The sequence below is a fragment of the Pristis pectinata genome, chromosome 20, assembly GCF_009764475.1.
Source record: "Pristis pectinata isolate sPriPec2 chromosome 20, sPriPec2.1.pri, whole genome shotgun sequence".
Lineage (NCBI taxonomy): Eukaryota > Metazoa > Chordata > Chondrichthyes > Rhinopristiformes > Pristidae > Pristis > Pristis pectinata.
Window position 1 is genome coordinate 28218596 of NC_067424.1, and position 23717 is coordinate 28242312.

The following is a 23717-nucleotide window of genomic DNA, read 5'->3' on the forward strand; positions in this document are numbered from 1 at the left end:
ATTAAAGCAACCTTGGTTATCCTGAGTGAAATTCAGTGCTTCATGATTCTCCTTCTTCCAGATCCTGTTTAAGAAAATATACCTGGAAAAATCATGGAATACAGAGGATACCGATGGGGACAGGCATGATGCATCTTTTGTTTAGAAATAGGACCTGAATATTTCTTCTACTGAGAGTTTGTTTCAAACTGTTTGAAAGTAAATAAACGCTGATACAGGAGTTCTGCTCTAGGTTATCCATCTGTAATATTTCGCTCCCTCTCTCCATGCACATTCCCTACAACTCTTCAATTGGTAGGTTTAATATTCCATTGTTAATATTCTCTCTAACTTCCCTCAATAACCTACCAATCATTTGACTTCATCTACAGACTATCCCCATGTCACCCCTGTCCTTACCCTTTCAGGTATATTCCCTTTGTGCTATCCATCCCTTACCCACTCTCTGAAACTTAAAACTAACTTGTTTTCGCTCTTTCCCAGTTCATACAAACGGTCTTCAACCTGAAACTTTATCTCTGTTTTTTTCCTTCTACAGATGCTGCCTGACAAGCTGAGTGTTTCCAGCATTTTCTGTTAATATTGCCTTCTATTTGTTTACATTCAATGTTTCCTTCACAGTAAATTGCAACAAACAGAGCATGAAACTAGACAAATAACTAATCCACCATGTCTTTTCTTCTTTAGATTTAGGAGCGATCCTTGAGTCAGTTTGCTGCACAGTCCTTACACTAATCACATCATATTAAATTTAACTTTTGGTGTTCAACCTTCAATTAGGATATCCCTAGGCTGAGTGAGTGAGCGAATCATCATGGCAGTCAGGCAATCTGTCTCATTCTGGACATATTTATCAGTAACAATGTCAAAACCTAAAGGTGAAATCTGGTTACACAAAAAACATTAATAAATTTGAATATAGATGCAGTCAGAGTTACCTCTCAGTCTGAATCAAATGTCATTAATGGAGAGAGTTGGAATTACACAAGCAGTTAGGTGTTTCACTGTAAATCTCTATGAATGGATAATGAGAATTAATTATAGCAATGATGAGAGTCTGATATTATAACAGTTGGCAATTATTTGCAGGATAAGTCCCTAAATGGCTTTAAGTGATAACAGGTTTGTATACCCTAACAAACAGATTATCATAAAGCCACAGAATCATAACATTGTACAGCATGGAAACAGGCCATTTGGCCCAACTCATCCATGCTGATCAGTGGGTACCCTTCTGTATTAACCCCATCGCCCAGCACTTGGTCCATAACCCTGCGCTATTCAAGTGCTCATCTAGAAACTTCTTAAATGCTGTCAGCAACCCAGCTTCAACCATTTTCTCAGGCACTGCATTCTAGGTACTTACCATTCTCTGAGTGAAGAAGGTCCCCCTCAGAGTCACTTCCCCCTTACCCTAAACCTACGTCCTCTAGTTTTATCTACCTCTGATATGGGGTGGTTTCCTGCAGTCTACACTATCTATACCCCTCATAATTTTATATACCTCAACCATGTCCCCTCAGAGAGAACAGACCTAGCTGCTACAGTCTCTCCTCAGAACTGAACTGCTCCATCCCATATCATTCAGATTAGCGATAAACTGCCAGCTTTTACAACTTTTATTGATGGAAGAGAAGTGTATGGGTCTAAGTGTCTGTTTACCTATCTTCTAACTGGGCTCCAGTTGGTCCTGCAAGGCCTCCATGGTGATGTTGAGCTCTCTACAGAGCTCAGTGTCCTGGTAAAACCCCACTCCTTGTGACAGCAGGTTGTCTGCACTACCAGTGATCCAGGCAGCATTGGTCTGAGGCAGTGGACCTGGAAGGTTGGATGTTGCAAAGTACACCTGTGTTGCTTTATTATCAGACCAGAATGACCCAGGCTTAGATGTGAGTATCCTGGGCTCAGACCGAGGATATCCCGTACCTTCTGGCCAGGAACACGAGTACAATAGAGCTGAATTTATCCTGATATTCATTGGGTACACCAGACCAGACACAGTTCCCTGGCAATAACTGAAGGTCACTTCCTTAAGAATTTGAGAGTTCAATGACAGAAACTGGCTGTTTGCTTCAGAAAGATTTGCAAGCAAGTTCAAATGATACCATTAGAATGATCAAATCCCTTACATTTTTCTGCATCTGAAGTGGGGAGAAGGATGGAACACAGCAAGGAAAGGAGAAGCAGCAGGGCACTTGGAGGGAGCAGAGGGAATGACAATTCTCCTCACAAAGCAGAATGTTTTACTCAGGGGAAAGAGGATAAGTCATGTAGAAATTGGTATTGGTATTCGTTTATTATCATCACATGTAACGAGATACAATGAAAAGCTTTTGTTTGCATGCCATTCAGACAGATCATTCCATACATACAGTGGCATGCAAAAGTTTGGGCACCCTGGGTCAAAATTTCTGTTACTGTGAATAGCTAAGCGAGTAAAAGATGACCTGATTTCCAAAAGGCATAAAGTTAAAGATGACATTTCTTTAATATTTTAAGCAAGATTACTGTTTTATTTCCATCTTTTACAATTTCAAAATAACAAAAAGGAAAAGGGCCCAGAGCAAAAGTTTGGGCACGCTGCATGGTCAGTACTTAGTAACACCCCCTTTGGCAAGTATCACAGCTTGCAAACGCTTTCTGTAGCCAGCTAAGAGTCTTTCAATTCTTGCTTGGGGGATTTTCGCCCATTCTTCCTTGCAAAAAGCTAGTTCTGTGAGATTCATGGGCGGTCTTGCAGGCACTGCTCTTTTGAGGTCTATACACAGATTTTCGATGATGTTTAGGCCGGGGGACTGTGAGGGCCATGGCAAAACCTTCAGCTTGTGCCTCTTGAGATAGTCCATTGTGGATTTTGAGGTGTGTTTAGGATCATTATTCCTGTTGTAGAAGCCATCCTCTTTTCATCTTCAGCTTTTTTATAGATGGTGCAATGTTTGCTTCCAGAATTTGCTGGTATTTAATTGAATTCATTCTTCCCTCTACCAGTGAAATGTTCCCCATGCCACTGGCTGCAACATATGCCCAAAGCATGATCGATCTTCCTCCGTGCTTAACAGTTGAGAGGTGTTCTTTTCATGAAATTCTGCACCCTTTTTTCTCCAAACGTACCTATGCTCATTGCGGCCAAAAAGTTCTAATTTAACTTCATCAGTCCACAGGATTTGTTTCCAAAATGCATCAGGCTTGTTTAGATGTTCCTTTGCAAACTTCTGACGCTGAATTTTGTGGTGAGGATGCAGGAAGGGTTTTCTTCTGATGACTCTTCCATGAAGGTCATACTTGTGCAGGTGTCGCTGCACAGTAGAACAGTGCACCACCACTCCAGAGTCTGCTAAATCTTCCTGAAGGTCTTTTGCAGTCAAACTGGGGGTTTGATTTGCCTTTCTAGCAATCCTACGAACAGTTCTCTCGGAAAGTTTTCTTGGTCTTCCAGACCTCAACTTGACCTCCACTGTTCCTGTTAACTGCCATTTCTTAATTACATTACGAACTGAGGAAACGGCTACCTAAAAACGCTTTTCTATCTTCTTATAGCCTTCTCCTGCTTTGTGGGCATCATTTATTTTAATTTTCAGAGTGCTAGGCAGCTGCTTAGAGGAGCCCATGGCTGCTGATTGTTGGGACAAGGTTTGAGGAGTCAGGGTATTTATAAAGCTTTGAAATTTGGATCACTTGACCTTTCCTAATGATGACTGTGAACAAGCCATAGCCCTAACAAGCTAATGAAGGTCTGAGACCTTGGTAAAAGTTATCTGAGAGCTCAAATCTCTTGGGGTGCATGGTGCTCCTTTCCTTTTTTTTCACTCTAAAATTGTACAAAACAAAAATAATACACTAATCTTGCTTAAAATGTTGAAAAGAATGTTTCATCTTTAACTTTATGACTTTTGGAGATCAGTTCATCTTCTACTCACTTAACTATTCACAGTAACAGAAATTTTGAACAGGGGTGCCCAAACTTTTGCATGCCACTGTAAGTACAGTGAGGAGGCAAAAAGGAAAACAGAATGCAGAATATCATGTGGCAGTTACAGAGAATTGAACTGGTTTATTATTGGTTTATTAGTATCACTTGTACCAAGGTACAGTAAAAAACTTGTCTTGCATAATGTTCATACAGATCAATTCATTACACAGTGCATTGAGGTAGTGCACTGTGTGATAAATTGATCTGTATGAACATCAAGGTAAAACAATACAGAGTGCAGAGTAAAGTGTCACAGCGACAGAGAAAGTGCAGTGCAGGTAGGCAATAAAGTGCAAGGTCATAACAGGATAGATTGTGACGTCAAGAGTCCACCTTATCGTACAAGGAAACTGTTCAATAGTCTTATAACAGCGGGATAGAAGCTGTCCTAGAGCCTGGTGGTATGTACTTTCAGAATTTTGTATCTTCTACCTGATGGGAGGGGGGAGAAGAGAGAATGTCTTGGGTGGGTGGGATCTTTGATTATGCTGGCTGCTTTACTGAGGCAGTGAGAAGTATAGGTAGAGTCCATGGAGGGGAGGCTGGTTTCCGTGATGTGCTGAGCTGTGTCCACAACTCTCTGCAGTTTCTTGCAGTCTCGGCCAGAGCAATTGCTATACAAAGCTGTGATGCATCCAGATAAGATGCTTTCTATGGCGCATCGATAAAAATTGGTGAGTGTCAAAGGGGACATGCCAAATTTCTTTAGCCTCCTGAGGAAGTAGAAGTGCTGGTGAGCTTTCTTGGCAGTGGCATTTACGTAGTGGGAGCAGGACAGGCTATTGTTGATGTTCACTCCTAGGAACTTGAAGCTCTCAACCCTCTCGACCTCAGCACCATTGATGTAGACAGGTGCATGTACACCGCCCCCTTTCCTGAAGTCAACGACCAGCTCTTTTGTTTTGTTGACATTGAGGGAAAGGTTGTTGTCATGACACCATGTCACTAAGCTCCCTATCTCCTTCCTGTACTCTGACTCATCGTCATTTGAGATACAGCCTACTACAATGGTATCATCTGCAAACTTGTAGATGGGGTTAGAGCAGAATCTGGCCATGCAGTCATGAGTGTATAGGGAGCAGAGTAGAGGGCTGAGGACACAGCCTTGGGGCAGCAGTGTTGAGAATAATCGTGCCAGAGTTGTTGCTGTCTATCCTTATTGATTATGGTCTGCTGGTCAGGAAGTCAAGGATCCAGTTGCATGCAGGTAGATAAATAAGGTGCAAGGGCCATGATGAGGTAGATTGGGAGTTCATTATTAGCATATTAGCGGTCCATTCAAGAGTCCGATAACAGCGGGATAGAAGATGTCCTTGAACCTGATGGTACATGCAACAATCATGAAAGTGTGTTGTTCAGCAAACTGAGTATGTTAGAGATCATCAAACCAAGTGGCAAGTATTGAAGCCAATGCAGAGGTCAGCAACAATTGTGACAATTTCAAATATACATTTGTTATTCACTGTTCTTATCAATGGACTTAGCCATGAGTATAAATGAACATTTGTGACGCAAAAATCAATATGTCAGTTGATACAGGTGCATCTGTCAGTGTGATGAATGAACAAACTTCAGCAATCTTCACTGTTGTCCTACTTTAACACAACAACGAAGTCCAAGATATTTCCCTACGATTCTATTACATTTTTGACAACTCTTGGATCATTTGCATCTCACACAATATTCAAATCCAAGAGTGTTTTCACAATGTAATCTCAGGTGACTGTAATACTCTTCCCAAGTTTTGATTAGCTCTTCATATTGTAGAGAACACATATGCAATGCCTAAAGCAAAGATACTGAATGAAAGTGAATTTGCATCAAAGCAAGCTGATGTTCTATCCTTGGGTTTAATAGCAATTGTCACATAAATTAAAACAGGTCATAAAAGATGCAGCCTCTAGTCATGCTGCACATACATTGCAAGTTTGGCTCAATGTCTGTGATGAATTTAGGATTGCATCTACTTCAGATCTTGTACTGAGAGCTAATCGCATTGTCTCTAATGGAACACATTATGGACATTGCTAATGAAGGCCATCAAGGAACTGTAAAAGACAAACAATTGTTAAGGGAGAAGGAATGGATTGTTTGGTTGAACACAAAATTGAAAAGTGTCCAGCAAACATAATGTCAAATCTCTCAGAGTTGATTCAACTGTCAAAATTACCCAAAAGATCAGGGGTTAACATTAGTGTTGATATTGAAGATCTTTATTTTGATGATCATTTGTATGTGCAGTAAATTCTCTGCTGTAGGAATTGTCAGTTCTATCTCCACAAAAGTCACCATTCCAAAGTTTGATTCAATCTTTGTGCTGTTTAGTTTACTGCAGATAGTGAGGACAGATAATGGACCGTCATTCAACAGTAATGACAAGACATTTGAAATCCACTTAGGTTCCACACATATCAAGGTAACCCTTCACTGCCCTTGAGCCAATAGTGAGTTAAAGAGAATTATGTGAATGCTAAAGAAAAATGTGTACTGTTCATGTTGAAGTGACAGCACGAAAGCAAGAACTTTATAATTTTGCTTTATGGAAATACAGAGCAGCACCACATTCAAGACAGGAATACCTCCAGCTGCACTTGGTTTTACATAACCTACAGATACACGTCTTCTGGAGATACCCTGTGAGATAGACCATCAACATCCACTTGAATGTGACAATGCCACAAAGAACACTATGAAAGGTGGTGCAGAGAAACTCAAATCTATGCCATTACAGTGCAAAATGATAACCTTACAGGCAGGGAGGCAACTCCACATAAACACAGCCTTTTGAAGCTATTGCCAGAACTCATCCCTTGATTACAACATGGTCATGGTTTGCAACTCATCACACAAGTCACACTATTTCTCAAAACACTCAAAATATCACATTTGGTGACACTGGAATAAAGTCAAGGTTAAAGGTTGAAGTAAGCAAGAGAAACGAGACTGCAGATGCTAGAATCTGGAGCAAGAACAAAATGCTGAAGGAACTCAGCAAGTCACGCAGCATCTCTGGAGACAAAGGTATGGTCAACATTTTACATCAAGACCCTGCATCAGGAAGCAACCAACAGCTAATGCCCTTACTTCAAGAAATCACAGGGACTAGCCATCATGTGAGTGGAATCATCCTTTATATCTGAGTGTCAATGTAGCAAAAGCGAGAGAGGACTAGAATCATTTTTTCAGCTAAGATGGGCAGGGGTTATTGGTTGCTATGTCAGCACATTTCATTTTTAAGAATTCTGAAATGGCAGGGCATGCGTGAGGAGCCAAGTGGCCTAATCCTGCTCCTATTACCATGTTTTATTTTATGATTGTGTATAGTATGTCCCGTATCTTGGGGTGGCAATAAAGAAGGTAGCCATTTATTCTACACAGTGCTGCAATGAATGTCTATTTAATCATTCATATCAAGAATTTGCCAGTCACAGTTTACACTATTAAACAGGAAAAGAACTAAGATGTTTTATTCCATTGGAATATGTTATGATTTCCTTTAATGCATCATTTCATTTGCCATAGCCACAAAGCACTGAATGTTGCAACACTTATATATTGCACACAAAGATTCCAATTTATGGCAAAAGGGAGCAAATGAGTGATATACAACTATCAATGCTTGTAGGTCTGCATCTGATGATGGAGAAGCATTTGGTTGGCAAATTTGAATTACACACAGAGTGCTCAGGGTGATTTCCCAATGGATGTATTTTCACCCTGAAAAATGTCTTTTACGGGAGTATCGGATCCAATCACTAGTTACAAAAGTTTAATGCAGTAAGGAATGCCTTGTATATACACGTTCTTTAATTGGATCATTCGTTGGTGCCTTTTTTTGTCTTTAATTTCTTTCCTCTAGCTTTTAGCTCAGAAGAATTTTACAGGCAAATTATCTGGGAACTTCCTCTGCTGGGAACTTGTGTGATTGTTTAAATGCTTGACAAATCATGTTTAGCCATTTCTCACCATTTAGTTCAGAAGCTGAGAAAGCACTCTCAAACTACATTCCTTTTTTGGCAATTTGTGCAATTTTGGCAATCTCTAGTGAATTTTGATGCCAATCTTCGGGTAATTATAGGGCCCGGCAACTCATTTTTATATGCGATAAGGCAAGTTCTTCCGTTTCTTTCTCTCATATTGGTCATTGCTGTCAGTGATCAAACCTTTCCCAGCATTCTGCATTTTCCGTATGGGCTTAGAGAAACTCACGCCATATTATTGATGGTGCGGTGCTGCATTATATTACCAGATGCCAAGGTGCATTTTGGAAGGACCCTGAGTACTGTTGAAGTATCTTCAATGTCACTGCATAGCTATGTGCAGCAGACAGGAATTCAGATGTACTGTTGGTTTAATGTAAAATCTGCTGGATTACCTGGGGGCATAAGCAGGAGTGGTATACTTAAACAAATTGGGAAGGTATTGACATATGATTATGTACATTTGAAGTGCTCAGAGTTGAAAGAGCACAGAGATCTCAGAGAGTTCTATGATTGAGGACCATACAGAGATAGATTGGAGTCTCGTTGTGGAGAGAGATTAGAAAACATTAAGAAAACATTAAAATTGAATTGCTTTAGGACTTAGAGACAACTCCAAGTTTGACTAATACAGTGGCGCTGAGTAAGTTGGTCTTGATGCTAATTAGAATGACTCATTAGGCAGGAAGGAGACAGGAAGGTTGCAGAGAGATCTAGATAGTTTAGGAGAATGGGCAAGGAAATGGCAGATGAGATTCAATGTTGAGAAATGTGCAGTTGTACACTTTGGAAACAGAAATAAACAGTAAGATTATTATCTAGAAGGAGAGAAAATTCAAAGTACAGAAGTACAACGGGACTTGGGGGTACTCGTGCAGGATACCTTAAAGGTTAACCACCAGGTCGGATCGGTGGTAAAGAAAGTGAATGCTATGTTGGCATTCATTTTGAGAGGTATAGTGTATAAAAGTGAGGAAGTGTTGATGAGGCTCTACGGGGCACTAGTGAGGCCTCATTTGGAATACTGTGCAGTTTTGGGCCCCATATCTTAGGAAAGATGTGCTGATGTTGGAGAGGGTTCAGAGGAGATTTACGAGGATGATTCCCAGAATGAAAGGGCCTACATATGATGAGCGTTTGTCGGCTCTTGGACTGTACTCACTGGAGTAAAGAAGAATGAGAGGGGACCTCATAGAGACATTTAAAATGTTGAAAGGACTGGACAAAGTAGATGTGGCTAGGCTGTTTCCCTTGGTGGGTGAGTCCAGGACCAGAGGGCACAATCTTAGAATTAGAGGGTACAGGTTTAAAACAGAGATGAGGAGAAATTTCTTTAGCCAGAGGGTGGTGAATTTGTGGAATTCCTTGCCAGGTACAGCAGTGGAGGCCAGATCATTGGAGGCATTTAAGTTAGAGATAGACATATATCTAAATAGTTGGGGTATCAAGGGATATGGGGATAAGGCCGGAAACTGGGGTTAGAATAGTGTGTTTTTTTTTTACCGGCCCCCCCCCCCCCCAATTCCTCATTTCTTTTTTTTCCCTTTTCCTTGGAGCAGACTCGATGGGCCGAATGGCCTACTTCTTCTCCCTTGTCTTGTGATCTTGTGATTAAAGTTTTGGATGAGCTCTAGGTTACAGAATGTGCGAGGATTGCCAGGAGGGCATTGGCACCGGGTACAACACGATGAAACCACTTTAGTAAGATTAACATGGTGGAAGTTGGCTCACTTTATATTGGGGCTATCTGTGGTCTTCTGCAGTGTTGTCTCGGGCCAAACCATTATCGGAAAAGGTCAGCCCCAGTCCAATTTGTCTGGATGTAGATTTGTTATCCACAAGTAATGACGGCAAAAGGAAAGATCCAGCTAATCCTTATTTTAAAAATGTCAGCAATTCCTTGTGAGGGGGCACAAAAATTCCCTTCAAAGCCTTGCAAGGAGCCGTCAGCCTGCCCCCATCACACACAAGTTTTTCCTTCTCCCCTCTGCACACACAATGTTCACCAAGCAGGGGTCTGTCTCTAAGGGCAGCAACCAGTTGACCTCTCAACCACCAACAGTGCTGACATTACCATTAGCTTCAGGCCAGATTTGGTATAAGGACAAATAAACAACGCTCAGGAGTTTAAATCTCCTGGGTTCCAGGATTCCTGAGGGTTTATTGCTTGCATAAATCCTCACAATAGACCCCGGGTCCTCACAAACTCCAAGTTAAAATTGCCCTTCAAGGCTGATTTCAGTCTACCCCCTGCTGGTATCCTGCTAACATCAACTGTGCAGGAGAAATAATGCTAGTGTTGTTCAAGAATTCATTAAAAGTGTCATTTGATAACTTTCACCTGACATTGTTGTGTTTTATGGTATGAATAGAAATGAATAATTTACCTTTCAGAAAGCATTCAGTCTCTCACAATCAACTTGTTTGAATAATATGGAGACATTTTGTGTGTGTTGTTTGAATAATACCACAAGACTCTGTGTCTCCCATTTACTTTTGCCAAGATAACAGTGTCCCTTTAATACTTAAGTTTGCTGGCGGGAAGGATTAAAGGCTATTATGCTGCAATTCTAAGTCAAGTTATCAATCTCATTTAGTTGCTAAAGGCAGAAAAGATTAATGTCTTTCGCTAAGATGAGACCAAGAATTTGCTTACAGTCTGCTGACAATAAATGAGTTAAACCATTGACTGGAGTCTTGGTGTGGGCAGATTTACAATCAATCAAAGGCTGATTTCAACCTGCCCTCTGCTGGACTCCCTGTAGCATAAACCGTGCAGAAGAAATGATGCTGGCAACTGACACTTTCCAACATCGCCCTTACAATAACTAAAAGATTATTCTAAATATGGAAATTCCACACAGATCTCCCTTTTTATAGCACAGACAGAGAGGGCCAGAAATACAGCAGTGTCCATATTCCTTTGCCTTACTTGCCCTGTGCTTACACGCCACACAGAAAGGAAGAGATCTGAAGAGCCACAGACTTTGCGGGTGCTGTGGGCAGGGTTCATACATGTTAGTGCTCCTAGGTCAGAATAACTGATTGGTTAAATTGTGTATAAAGATTGGAATCAGATGTGAGGCTGGAGATGCCAGAACAAGGGCCGCAGTGGGAAGTAATTATTTTTTTTACTTCCACAAAGTTTATTGACATTTGCTTCATCAGAACTGGCCATGGCTGACTCAGTGCAAACCAAATTAGCAGATAGGATCAGAAGCAGATGTTTGGACAGCTACTTGCAAAGGTCTGCTTCAGATTTGGTTGAAGGACGTTGTTATCTTTGTTCTTTACCCAGTCAGGACTGGAGTGATTTGTGACAGAAAGGGAAGCATGTACTGTACATCGGACATCAGTTTGATTTTCAAGCAGCACCTGTTATGTTCAAACAACTGGCACTACTGATCCCAAATTTGTTACCCAGGGTTCCTAAGAATTTACTTGGAGAAACATGGGCAGTTAGGAAGCTAATGTATCAGTTGATCTCATTTTTTTGCTATAGCTTCCAATCTGCAGGTCTTGGAAAATCAGCCAATCTCAGCATTTGTTTGACTTCACTGGAATCTGGAAGCCAAAGAATGCTTAGGATGCAGGACAGACTGGAAATTGCAGGTCAAAACTGGAGCTGTAGGCAGGAGCCAGAGGGTCCTGCGGTTAAAACTGAGGTGGTATTCCAAAGTCACGTCAATGTATGTCAAAATGTTTAATGTAGAGGATTACAATCACCACCAGCTCACCTCGCCAGACCATCGCCTGGACAAGTTTCTAAGATTGGGTCATCACTAAGTGAAATTTCTTTTTTATTACATTCACATGCATAGAGTGTATAGTTCTCCAATGTGCTTAAGTACATCAAGATAGCTCATCGTACTGTTAGAAGAAATAGAAATGTCCATAAATTATTGCATTGGAATATGAAATAAGTTATACCATATGTTTTCTCACTCCTGCTGGTGTCTATTCCCATTTCCTGTCACCATCTCTCCACTTTCTCCACCCTACACACATACACACCACTTTGACCATAATTTAGTGGCTCCTGTACATGGGAGCACCAACCTCTAAATTCTTCCTTTCATGTGTGTTTTCAGCTAGTGACCCAGATTAGTTCCAATCTGTGACCTGGAATAACACATCTCCTGGCATTCAATACCAGTAGTGCTGGAAACACAGCAAGAGGAGTGAAAACGGTCCAATATATTAGCTACTAGGCTCAGAAAGGGCAAGAAACTTAAATCTTTTTTCAGCATAAGCAACATTACCAGAGGAAGAATTCAACCACCTTACAAGTGGAGGCTAAATTGTAAAAGTGGAGCCAGATTGGAAAAATATGGATAAAGTAAAAGGGAAGGAGAGTGCAGGAGAGGTTACCGAAGTCTCCAGAATAAAAAGAAGACAGAAAGTTTAGAAAAGGATAAGAATTTAACTTCAGGCAGCATGGAGACAAATCTGAGAAGTGGGGTGGTAAATACAGGACTGAAGGTGCTACATTTGAATGCACGCAGTATACAACACAAGGTAGATGAGTTTATAGTGCCGTTAGAAATTGGCAGGTATGACATTGTGGGCATCACAGAATTATGGCTGAAAGAAGATCACAACTGGGAGCTAAACATCCAAGGATACACGTTCTATGGAAAAGACAGGCAGGTGGGCAGAGGGGGTGGGGTGGCTCTGTTGGTAAAAAGTGAAATCAAATCCTTAGCAAGAAGTGACATAGGGTCAGAAGATGTAGAATCCTTGTGGGTAAAGTTAAGGAACTGCAAGGGTAAAAAGACCCTATGGGAGTTATATACAGGCCCCCGAATAATAGCCAGCATGTTGGGTACAAATTACAACAGGAGATAGAAAAGACATGTAAGAGAGGCAATGTTACAGTGGTCATGGGGGACTTCAATATGCAGGTAGACTGGGAAAATCAGGTTGGCACTGGATCCCAAGAGAAGAAATTTGTAGCATGTCTATGAAATTTTTTTTAGAGCAGCTTGTGGTCGAACCCACCAGAGAAAAGGCAATTCTGGATCTGATGTTGTGCAATGAACCAGATTTGATTAGGGAGCTTAAATTAAAGGAACCCTTAGGAGGCAATGATCATAATATGATAGGATTCACCCTGGAGTTTGAGAGAGAGAAGCTAAAATCGAATGTATCGGTATTACAGTCGAGTAAAGGTAACTAGAGAGGCATGAGAGAGGAACTGGCCAAAGTGGATTGGAAGGGGACCCTAGCAGGGAGGAAGGAAAAGCAGCAATGGCAGGAGTTTCTGGGAATAATTCAGAAGACACAGGATCATTTCATCCCAAAGAGAAGCAGCAGTCTAAAGGGAGGATGAGGAACCGTGGCTGACAAAGGAAGTCAAAGACAGCATAAAAGCAAAAGAGAGGGCATACAATATTGCAAAAACTAGCAGGAAGCTTGAGGATTGGGAAGCTTTTAAAAAACAACTGAAGGCAACTAAAAAAGCAATAGAAAGCAAAAGATGAAATATGACGAAATGTGATGAAAAAGATGAAAAAATATGAAATTTATTCCCTGGACCGCAGGAGAATGAGGCGAGATCTTATGTATACAAAATTATGAGGGGTATAGATAGGGTGAATGCATGCAGGCCTTTTCCCCCAAGGTTGGGTGAGACTAGAACTAGAGGTCATAGGTTTAGGGTGAAAGGTGAAATATATCAGGGGAATCTGAAGGGAAACTTCTTCACTCAGAGGGTGGTGCGAGTGCAGAATGAGCTCTCAGCAGAAGTGGTAGATGAGGGTTCAATTGTAACATTTAAGAGAAGTTTGGATAGGTACATGGATGGGAGGGATTTGGAGGGATATGGTCCGGGTGCAGGTAGATGGGACTAGGCAGAAGATCAGGTCAGCATGGACTGGATGGGCCAAAGTGCCTGTTTCTGTGCTGTAGTACTCTATGACTCTGTGATGATAAGCTAGCTAATAATATAAAAGAGGATACTAAAAGTTTTTTCAGATATATAAAGAGTAAAAGAGAAACAAGGGTGGACATTGGACCACTGGAAAATGTCACTGAAGAAGTAGTAATGGGGAACAAAGAAATGGCAGACGAACTGAATAAGTATTTTGCACCAGTCTTCACTGTGGAACACCAGCAACATGCCAGAAACTCAAGAGAGTCGGAGGGCAGAAGTGAGTATAGTCACTATTACTAAGGAGAAGGTGCTTGGGAAGCTGAAAGACCTGAAGATGAATAAGTCACCTGGACTGGATGGACTACACCCCAGGGTTCTTTCAAGAATCACTAAAGTCAGGAATGGTTCCAGAGGACTGGAAAATCGCAAATGTCACTACTCCACTCTTTAAGAAGGGAGGGAAGCAAAAGACAGGAAATTATAGGCCGATTAGTATCACTTCAGTGGTTGATAAGATTTTAGAGTCCATTATTAAGGATACTTGGAAGCGCATGATAAAATAGGCCAAAGTCATCATGGTTTCCTTAAGGGGAGATCTTGCCTGACAAATCTGTTGGAATTCTTTGAGGAAGTAACAAGCAGGATAGACAAAGGAGAGTCAGTGGATGTTTTTTACTTGAATTTTCAGAGGACCTTTGACAAGGTGCCACACATGAGGCTGCTGAACCAGATAGGAGCAGGAAAGGTACTAGCATGGAGAGAAGATTGGCTGACTGGCAGAAGGCAAAGACTGGGAATAAAGGGGGCCTTTTCTGGTTGGCTGCCAGTGACTAGTGGTGTTCCCCAGGGGTCAGTGTGGGTCTGCTACTTTTCACGTTATGTGTTAATGATGTGGATGATGGAATTGATGGCTTTGTGGCCACATTTGCGAATGAATCAAAGATAGGTGGAGGTGCAGGTAGTGTTGAGGAAGCAGGGAGTCTGTAGAAGGGCTTGGACAGGATGGGAGAATGGGAAAAGAAGTGGCAGATAGAATAGAGTGTAGGGAAGAGTATGGTCATGCACTTTGATAGAAGGAATAAAGGCGTAAACTATTTTCTAAATGGGGAGCAAATCCAGAAATTCGAGGTGCAATGGGACTTGGGAGTCCTAGTGCAGGATTCCCTAAAGGTTAACTTGCAGGTTGAGTTGCTAGTAAGGTAGGCAAATGCAACGTTGGCATTCATTTTGGGAGGACTAGAATATAAAAGTAAGGATGTAATGCTGAAGCTTTATAAGGCATTAGTCAGACCACATTTGGAATATTGTGAGCAGTTTTGGGCCCCATATCTAAGGAAGGATGTGCTGGCATTGGAGAGGGTCCAGAGAAGGTTTACAAGAACGATCCCAGGGATGAAAGGGTTAATGTATGAGGAGCATTTGATGGCTCTGGGCCTGTATTCACTGGAGTTTAGAAAAATGGGGGGGGGGGGGGGGTGGAATCTCATTGAAATCTACCAAATATTGAAAGGTCTGGATAGAGTACATGAAGAGAATGTTTCCAATAGTGGGAGAGTCTAAGACCAGAGGGCCTAGCCTCAGAATAAAAGGACGTCCCTTTAGAACAGAGATGAGGAGGAATTTCTTCAGCCAGAGGGTGATGAATCTGTGGAATTCATTGCCACAGACAGCTGTGGAGGTCAAGTCATTGGGTATATTTAAAGCGAAGGTTGATAGGTTCTTGATTAGTAAGGGTGTCAAAGGTTGCGGGGAGAAGGCAGGAGAATGGGATTGAGAGGGAAAAATAAATCAGCCATGATCAAATGGCCCAGACTCAAAGGGCCAAATAGACTAATTCTGCTCTTATGTCTTATGGTCTTATGGCCTAAATCAAGATCATGAAATTTTCCAGTAAAACAACAAAGTGATTTTTCAGAGAAGAAAGACATCAGTTAAATGGAGGGACTGGAGACAAAGGTCCTTCAAGCAAGGGAAGTTCTGACGATAGGTCAATGACCTACTACCCTCTCCTTAACTTTACCTAACCTGCTGTTTATGTTCAATAATTTTTGTTCCAGAACCTACAGCCCTTTTCTATTCCTGTTTCCTGCTTTGATGACTCGTAACACAGTCACAAAGATATACCAATGCTAAGTCCAGATACTGTGCTTATAGCTGCAATATTTACTGAAGCTGGGAGACGACACTGGCTTCGTTCACGTATCCTTCCAGTGAATTTGTAGGATTTTGCAGAGACATTCTTGGTGGGCCTTTCAGGTGTCTTAAGATGCCTGCTGTAGATGATCCAGGTCTCAGAAGCATATAAGACTGAGTCAACAGTTGCAAAAAGAAGAGGTAAAAAGAAATGAGGGATCAATATTTTTAGTGCAATTATTCCTCATATTTGAGTTGATTCCAAATAGTTGACCTTGATCTTTCCCAAAACAAACTTCGGTTCTATGTGAACTTTGGTCTATCTTCCCCCCTCCTACCACCACCATCACCCCACCATACCTCCTCTGTATTACAAGGCCTAAGAACTTTTTAAACTGTCTAACGTTAGTAAAATTCTAGCTGACAATACACAAACTGGTAACAATGCAGTTTAAATACCATTTGGGCACATATATGAAGGAACATATCTCCTAGATGAGAACATTTAAGATTGGATCAGATTAGTGAATAGTGATTAAGGAGATGTGAAAACAAAGTGGATAAATACAGTAAGAAATGCTTGCTTGCACAGAGTGTGAGAGGGATGCTGCACAAAAGAGAGAAGTCTTGCTACAACTATACATGGTGTTTGTGACACAAGACCTGCACATTTTTGGTTTTCTTCTTTAAGGAGGGATATATTTGCATTTGAGACAGTTCAGAGATGGTTCACTAAGTTAATTCCTGGGATGAAGGGGTCTCTAATGAGAAAAGGTTAAGTAGATTGAGCCTATATTCATTGGGGTGTATAAGAATGGGAGGTGATCTTATTGAAACATAATAGAATTTGAGAGGCAAATAACCATTTCTCAGGCTGTAAATTGTAGTTGTGTTTACAGATCACAGTTGCTCCTTACTTGTCCTCTGCTATCAACAACACTTTTCAAAGATTCCAGGATAATACTATCCCATAAATTGATTTAAACTTTATCTTAATACTGGATTTATTGAACAACAATAATAAGTGAATAGTAGCAGTGATACAATATATATATATATATATATATATATATATATATATATATATATATATATATATATGAAATATATATTTTTTACAACTGTTAAACATAGCTAGCACATTTGGTAAATTAAAAGATTTATAATTATTGTGTGAAACTATAATAACAGTAATTTACTCACATAGTAGTTCATTTCATCTTCTCACCATCTATGGAAACTGTCTGGCCTAATAAACTCTCCTTGAAAGTTCCAGCCAAAAGCACTGATTTGAAAAACACTGATAGACACCTTCAAATTGCAATAGTGGATTAAATATTAATGGAACATTTTTAAAAAGTTATTGATAAAAATATATTTGATTTGAACAAATTATTTGAAATATTTGTATTTGAGTTGACTGACTTGGATTCTGCCTTAGCCAAATGTTAGATAACAACATAAGTTTTGTAAATAATGTGTAAAATTTAACTGGTACCCCACTAAGAACGCCAATGATATGCTAAATGTCATCAGTCCTGGGGATGTTGGCCCAGGAGAGGACACTAATGTTGGTTCACTTATCCTTCTGCTGAGTTTGGAGGATTTCACAGAGACAGCATTGGTGGTATTTTTCCAGTGCCTTGAGATGCCTGCTGTAAGTAGTCCAGATCTCAGACACATATAGGACAGGGATTAGTTTTGTGCCATGTCTGAGTTCTTGATCTTCAAACACCTTTTTCCTTGCTTGACCTAAAGCTGTGCTGATGCAGTGAAAATGATGGTGAATTTCATCAATGACGTCTACCTTTGGAGAAAGGTGGCTCTCAAGGGATGGGAAGTATTCCACATTTTCTGGGATCTTGTTATGAACCTTCAAGGAGCAAAGCTGTGCAGCAAGACAGATTGCTAGAAGACCTTTCTCTCACATTAAGGCATTAATAATGCTCAGTTGGCTTCATTGTCCAGACCACATCACTCATTTACTCAATGCTGTCTTATTCCATGCATCAGGAGTTTATAGAAGCCCTCATAAATGGCAGAAGTGCACCACCTCACAAACTACCCCCCACTCACCCCATCAGGCACTTCCCACCCCATCTGTGGAGGAGTCTGTGGTTCCCACATTGGCCTCATCAGGCACCTCAGAACCCACAAAACCAGAGTGAAAGCAAGTCACCCTCAGTCCTGAGGGACTGCCTAAGGAGGAAGAAATATCAGCAAGAAATTATTCATTTGTGTCACTTTCCACTCCATATAGATTAATTATTCTTTATGTGAAATTCTCTCATTAGTTCCAACTTATGTCCTTAAAACTTATTCTCATGACTTCATTTGAAGTAACAATTTGATGTTGATCTTTAGTAGAGAACTCTGTAAATGTAGTTATTATGCAGATCAGATATAAGGATAAGATAAAAAAACAAAATGGTTAAATGTTGATTTCCAAAACTAAATAATATTTTATCAGATGCAACGTATACAACTTTCAGATAAACGGAGTTGTAATTCAGTTGAAGCCAGAGAGAAAACTGCTATCAGCCTAGTTAAATGATCAAAGGGAATGGAAATAGAAGATAAGTTTGGTGTTGATAGCAAGGCCCCTTTTTTTAGTTACTTTAAGGTCGGTAGGGTAGAAATTCATCTTTGATATCTGAAACTTTGGTGTATTCCCTTCCAATGTCTCTGCCACTAAAGTGAATGGGGCCAAATTTCAGGAGGGAGGCAGTCTCTTCTACAATGCTTATTTCATTCTACCAATCAAGAATGAGCTTTGAAGTCAGAGTCCTCGAGTGACTCTGGGATTTTGCAGGGCAGCTGTGACCTGAATCTCTCAAGATATGGCCGTGTTCCTCTCTCTAAGTCTTAACAACTGAGGGGGCGCTAAGTCAGAGCTGATACACAGGGTTAATACTAATGGATGTATAGATAGGAATTAAGATTCATAAATCAAACCAGGCTACTGGTGTCAACAGTATTCACCTTGGCATACTCAATAAAACGGGGGCTCTATTCTACATGCCTTTGGCTCCTACATTTAACTACTTACTGAAACCTGGACTAGTTCCACAGAACTAGAGAGAGATTTTGTGATATCTTTATTGAGTAAAAACAGAAAGCCAGATTCAGGCCCTGTAGTTCAGCCTCAGTCTTAGGCAAGGTACCATGAGGAGCTGCACAATGCAATCATCCAGTATATTCTGAGAGTTTTTAGGAAGTCCAGTTGATAGTTCTGGTATCAGATCCCAGCTCCTGTCGCACATCTTAAGAAATTACCAGGGTGGGAATTTAAACCTACATTTATGATTGTTTTGGAAACAATAACTTTAAGAAAACGGATGCAGATTCATTCCTGAAGGCATTGCCTAGTGGAATGATTACCTCATTATGTCTAGCTTTGAAGCATTTTACATATGTTTTAAAGGTTTTCAATACACAGAGGGCTGTCCAGCATTGAGAACAATGGCCCAATGGCATAGCATAATAAATTAATTTTGAAATGTGTAAAAATGTGATGCCTTCTGTTGCTGCTTTTACATACTCTGCACTGAAGCTAATTTCTGTGTGTGTGTGTGTGTGTGTGTGTGTGTGTGTGTGTGTGTGTGTGTGTGTGTGTGCGCGCGCACGCGTGCGTGTGTCTATAAACCAAAACAAGGCAATATAACCAGTGCATGACTAAATAATAGAATCTCTCTCTCCATTAACTCTCAGAGAAAAGCTCACTGGAAAACAACACACTTCTTACAGCAGCAGCAGGAAACATAAACTAAGGTAGTCACTACTTACTTCTGTCATGTTAATATACTGCCCAGCAGACTGACAGAGAATGGATTGTTTGATGGGATTTTTAGAGGGGAAACCTACAATCTCAACAGGCAAGTATACTTGGAGAGGCTACCAAGTTGAATTCCCAAATAGATGTGGTGAAGAGATTGTGATGTAGGGCGCAAGTTCTAAATGAACATAGTATCACTCTAGTCCTTCTCACAAGTATCACAAAAGCACAAAATTGGGAGCTGCTAATCTGTCTGCGGATTGAGAGGGCTCAAAGTGGAAGCTACAAAGTGGAGCAGGGATAATAAATTAAAAGAGTAATTTTCACTATGTGTTTTCAGGTTTAGAGTCAAAACTACAGCCAACATTACATAAATACTTTTACAAAGGCAATATGAAAATTAATTTCACAATATTATCTAATAAACAATTAGTTTCACTTTACTTTGACACCTGACCACAGAACCACTTAATATAGGGTCGTAATTCTGATGTAAAGTTACGTAGCGTATTGTCAACCAGACAAAGAAAAATTATAAAGGCATGGACAGAAATATAAAAGTAGTTAGGTGTTATCTTTCTTCTGTTTTCTTTGCTCCTCAAAGCTGATTTCAGCCATGTTTTGATTATAGCTTTAGTAGATCATTGCAGGCTCTGCACATCCATTCAGTTATTGATCAGAAGGTGTAGGGTTTCTCCTGCTGCCTGGTTCTTTGTTTAAAAGTGACTGGAACTCTATCCCTTTCTCCTGATGATAACCAATATTAGTTATAGGTCCGGTATATGAATATTGCAAAAGCCATTGCACAAAGCTGCAAAGAAGATGGACACAGATTTTACTCAATGCAGTGACTCAGTGTTTGCTCTAAGAACATAAAAACATAAAAGGCTTCAGACAAGAAGGGAGATCATTTGACCCATTGTAATTTTGTGGCGTCTTTGAAAGAGCCACCTCCTTAATCCATGCACCTGCCTTTTCCCCAAAGACTTGCAAACTTTCCTCTGTTTCACATATTTCCCAATTACCTTTTGAAAGTTATTATTGAAACTGGAAAATACTGAAAATGCTTTCACTTCCCTTTCTTGTAGATCAAAAAAATGTTGAAGGGGGGAAAATTCACTTCCTCTGATCTCTTGATCTTTTTCTAATTACCTAAAATTGTCTTTTGAATTATTGAACTTTTCCCACACTTTATTTCCCAGAGAGAACATGAATGTACTGAGTCTGGTACATAAGAAAGTAAAGAGGAAAAGAAGAAAATGGGACAAAGTGTAGGTAGCATAACATCCAACTGAAGTGGACCTCCTCAGTTGGAAATAATTATGCCATTTGAGACATTTCCCACTTTTATCTTTTCCTTTTATTTTCATCTTACTGAGGTGATTTTGATTTAAAATGTTTAATGGTTTAAAATGGGTACTATCAGATCAGCAGACCATGAAACACCTCCCTTAAATTTACTTTCTATTTATGAGAGGTATAATATTATCCATTACACACTATGACAAAGCTAGTATCTTCTCCACGTTGAATAGCAAAATAATTGCAGATGCCGGAATTCCAAAACAAAACAGAAGACATTGGAGACAATCAGCAGACCAATAAACTTCTGTGGAGGTAGAACTAGACTTAATGTTGATCATAGCTTATATGTTTAACACAGCATTGTCTTTTATTTCAGATTTCCAACAACTTCCATTTTCTGCCTTGCAAGGTCCATGTTGTTAGGTTGTTTCTTTTTGCTCTCTTCCATTCTTATTCACATCTCGTCCAGCTACAGTTAAAAAGCATTCACCACCCTCTCTAAAGTGATAACAATACCATTTGTGTCACCCAGATTCCATTGATTTCTAACTAATCAAAGATATTCCCTCTGTTCTCTCCACTTTTTCACTTGTCAATAGGACAAAACAAATTATAGAGACCTTGTCTGCAACCTAAAACACACTTGTTTTCTCACTTTTCAAGTTCTGATGAAAGGTCATAGCATTAAACCTTAATTCAAGAACATACAAAAACACAAGAAAACAGGACCAGGAGTAAGCCATTCAGCCTATCAAACCTGCCTCACTATTCAATATGATCCCAGCTGATCTATGCTGGCCTCAACTCCTCTTCGATGCCAGTTCCCCATAACTCTACTTCTCTCTCCACAGATGCCGACTAACCTGCAGAGTATTTCCAGCATTTTCCATTTCCATTATTTATCTCCATATTTTTGTCATTCTTCTCTTTAAAAGGTGAACTATAATTGGTAATATTCAACATAGGACAGACAAGTTTCATTGTGATTCCCTTAAGACGTAGAACATAGAACACTACAGCACAGTATGGGCCTCTTCGGCCCACAATATTGTGCCAACCTATATAAACACCTACTCCATGATCAATCTAACCCCTCACTCCTATACAGGCCATAAACCTCCATTTTTCTTACATCCATGTGCCTATCTAAGAGTCTTTTAAATTTCCCTATTGTATCAGCCTCTACCACCACCCCCGGCAGTGCGTTCCAGGCACCCATCAATCTCTGTGTAAAAAAACCTCCCTCTGACATCTCCCCTAAACTTTCCTCCTCTGACCTTAAACTAATATCCTCTGGTATTGGCCATTGCCACCCCAGAGAAAAGTGCTGGCTGTCCACTCTACCTATGCTCATCATAATCTTATACACCTCTATGAAGTCGCGTCTCATCCTGAGTCACTCCAAAGAGAAAAGCCCTAGCTCGCTCAACCTTCCCTCATAAGACATCTTCTCTAATCCAGGCAGCATCTTGATAGATCTCCTCTGCATCCTCTCCAAAGCTTCCACATCCTTCCTATAATGAGATGACCAGAACTGAACACAAAACTCTAAATGTGGTCTGACCAGTTTTATGGAGCTGCAACATTACCTCATGGCTCTTCAACTCAATCCCCTGACTAATGAAGGCCAGCATATCATACTCCTTCTTAACCATCCTATCAACTTGTGCGGCAACTTTGTGGGGTCTATGGACTTGGACCCCAAGATCCCTCTGTTCCTCCACACTGTTAAGAATCCCGCATTAACACTGTACTCTGCCTTCAAGTTTGTTCTTCCAAAGTGTATCACTTCACACTTTTCTGGATTGAACTCCATCTGCCACTTCTCCGCCCAACTCTGCATCCTGTCTATATCCCATTGTAACCTACGACAACCTTCTACACTATCCACAACACCTCCAACCTTTGTGTTATCTGCAAACTTACTAACCCATTCCTCCGCTTCCTTATCCATGTCATTTATAAAAATCACAAAGAGTAGGTGTCCCAGAACAGACCTCTGTGGAACACCACTAGTTATTGACTTCCAGGCAGAATACTCTCCATCTATTACCACCCTCTGCCTTCTGTGGGCAAGCCAATTTCAAATCCATGCAGCCAAGTCTTCATGGATCCCATGCATCATGACTTTCTGGATGAGCCTACCATGGGGAACCTTGTCAAACGCCTTACTAAAGTCCATATACACCACATCCACCACTCTACCTTCATCAATTTGTTTTGTCGCCTCCTCAAAAAACTCAATTAGGCTCATGAGGCATGACCTGCCCCTCACAAAGCCATGCTGACTATCCCTAAAAAGACTATGGAAGACTATGGACTAATAAGACAGTGGAAGTTATTGCATGGTCCACCACCTGGAATTAGCAAATGCACAAAACCAAGTGCTGGCACTATTATTCATGGCCACCTTTCTAGTCATTGCTTTTAGCTACCAGTTTGGTAAATTAATTTTTCTCCCTTCCTGTCCTGAAGACACAAACACTTTTTGCAATTACACCGTCTGGTATATCCATAGGGCCAAAGCAAAGTACAATTTTCAACAGGACCATATTCAAACCAAAGTGGTAAGAAATTACATAGATCAGAAGTTACACTCCTAACCTTTCTCTCTCCTTTTGAGAATTCCTTTTTCTTACATTGATTGACAAAATAACCAGAGAGGGTCTTTTAGTTCAT

General features: G+C 40.5%; 1 protein-coding gene across 2 annotated transcripts in view; it reads right to left on the bottom strand.

Moving 5' to 3' along the window:
* Positions 1 to 17284: 17284 nt before the first annotated feature.
* The window catches only part of LOC127580885 (tetraspanin-18-like), a 105959-nt gene continuing 99526 nt past the window's right edge, over positions 17285 to 23717 (bottom strand). For both annotated transcript variants that reach the window (XM_052034859.1, XM_052034860.1), the window contains one exon: positions 17285 to 20544. In XM_052034859.1, coding sequence (XP_051890819.1) covers positions 20497 to 20544 — 48 coding nt within the window. In that variant the 3' untranslated portion in view covers positions 17285 to 20496. The remainder of the gene's footprint in view (positions 20545 to 23717) is intronic.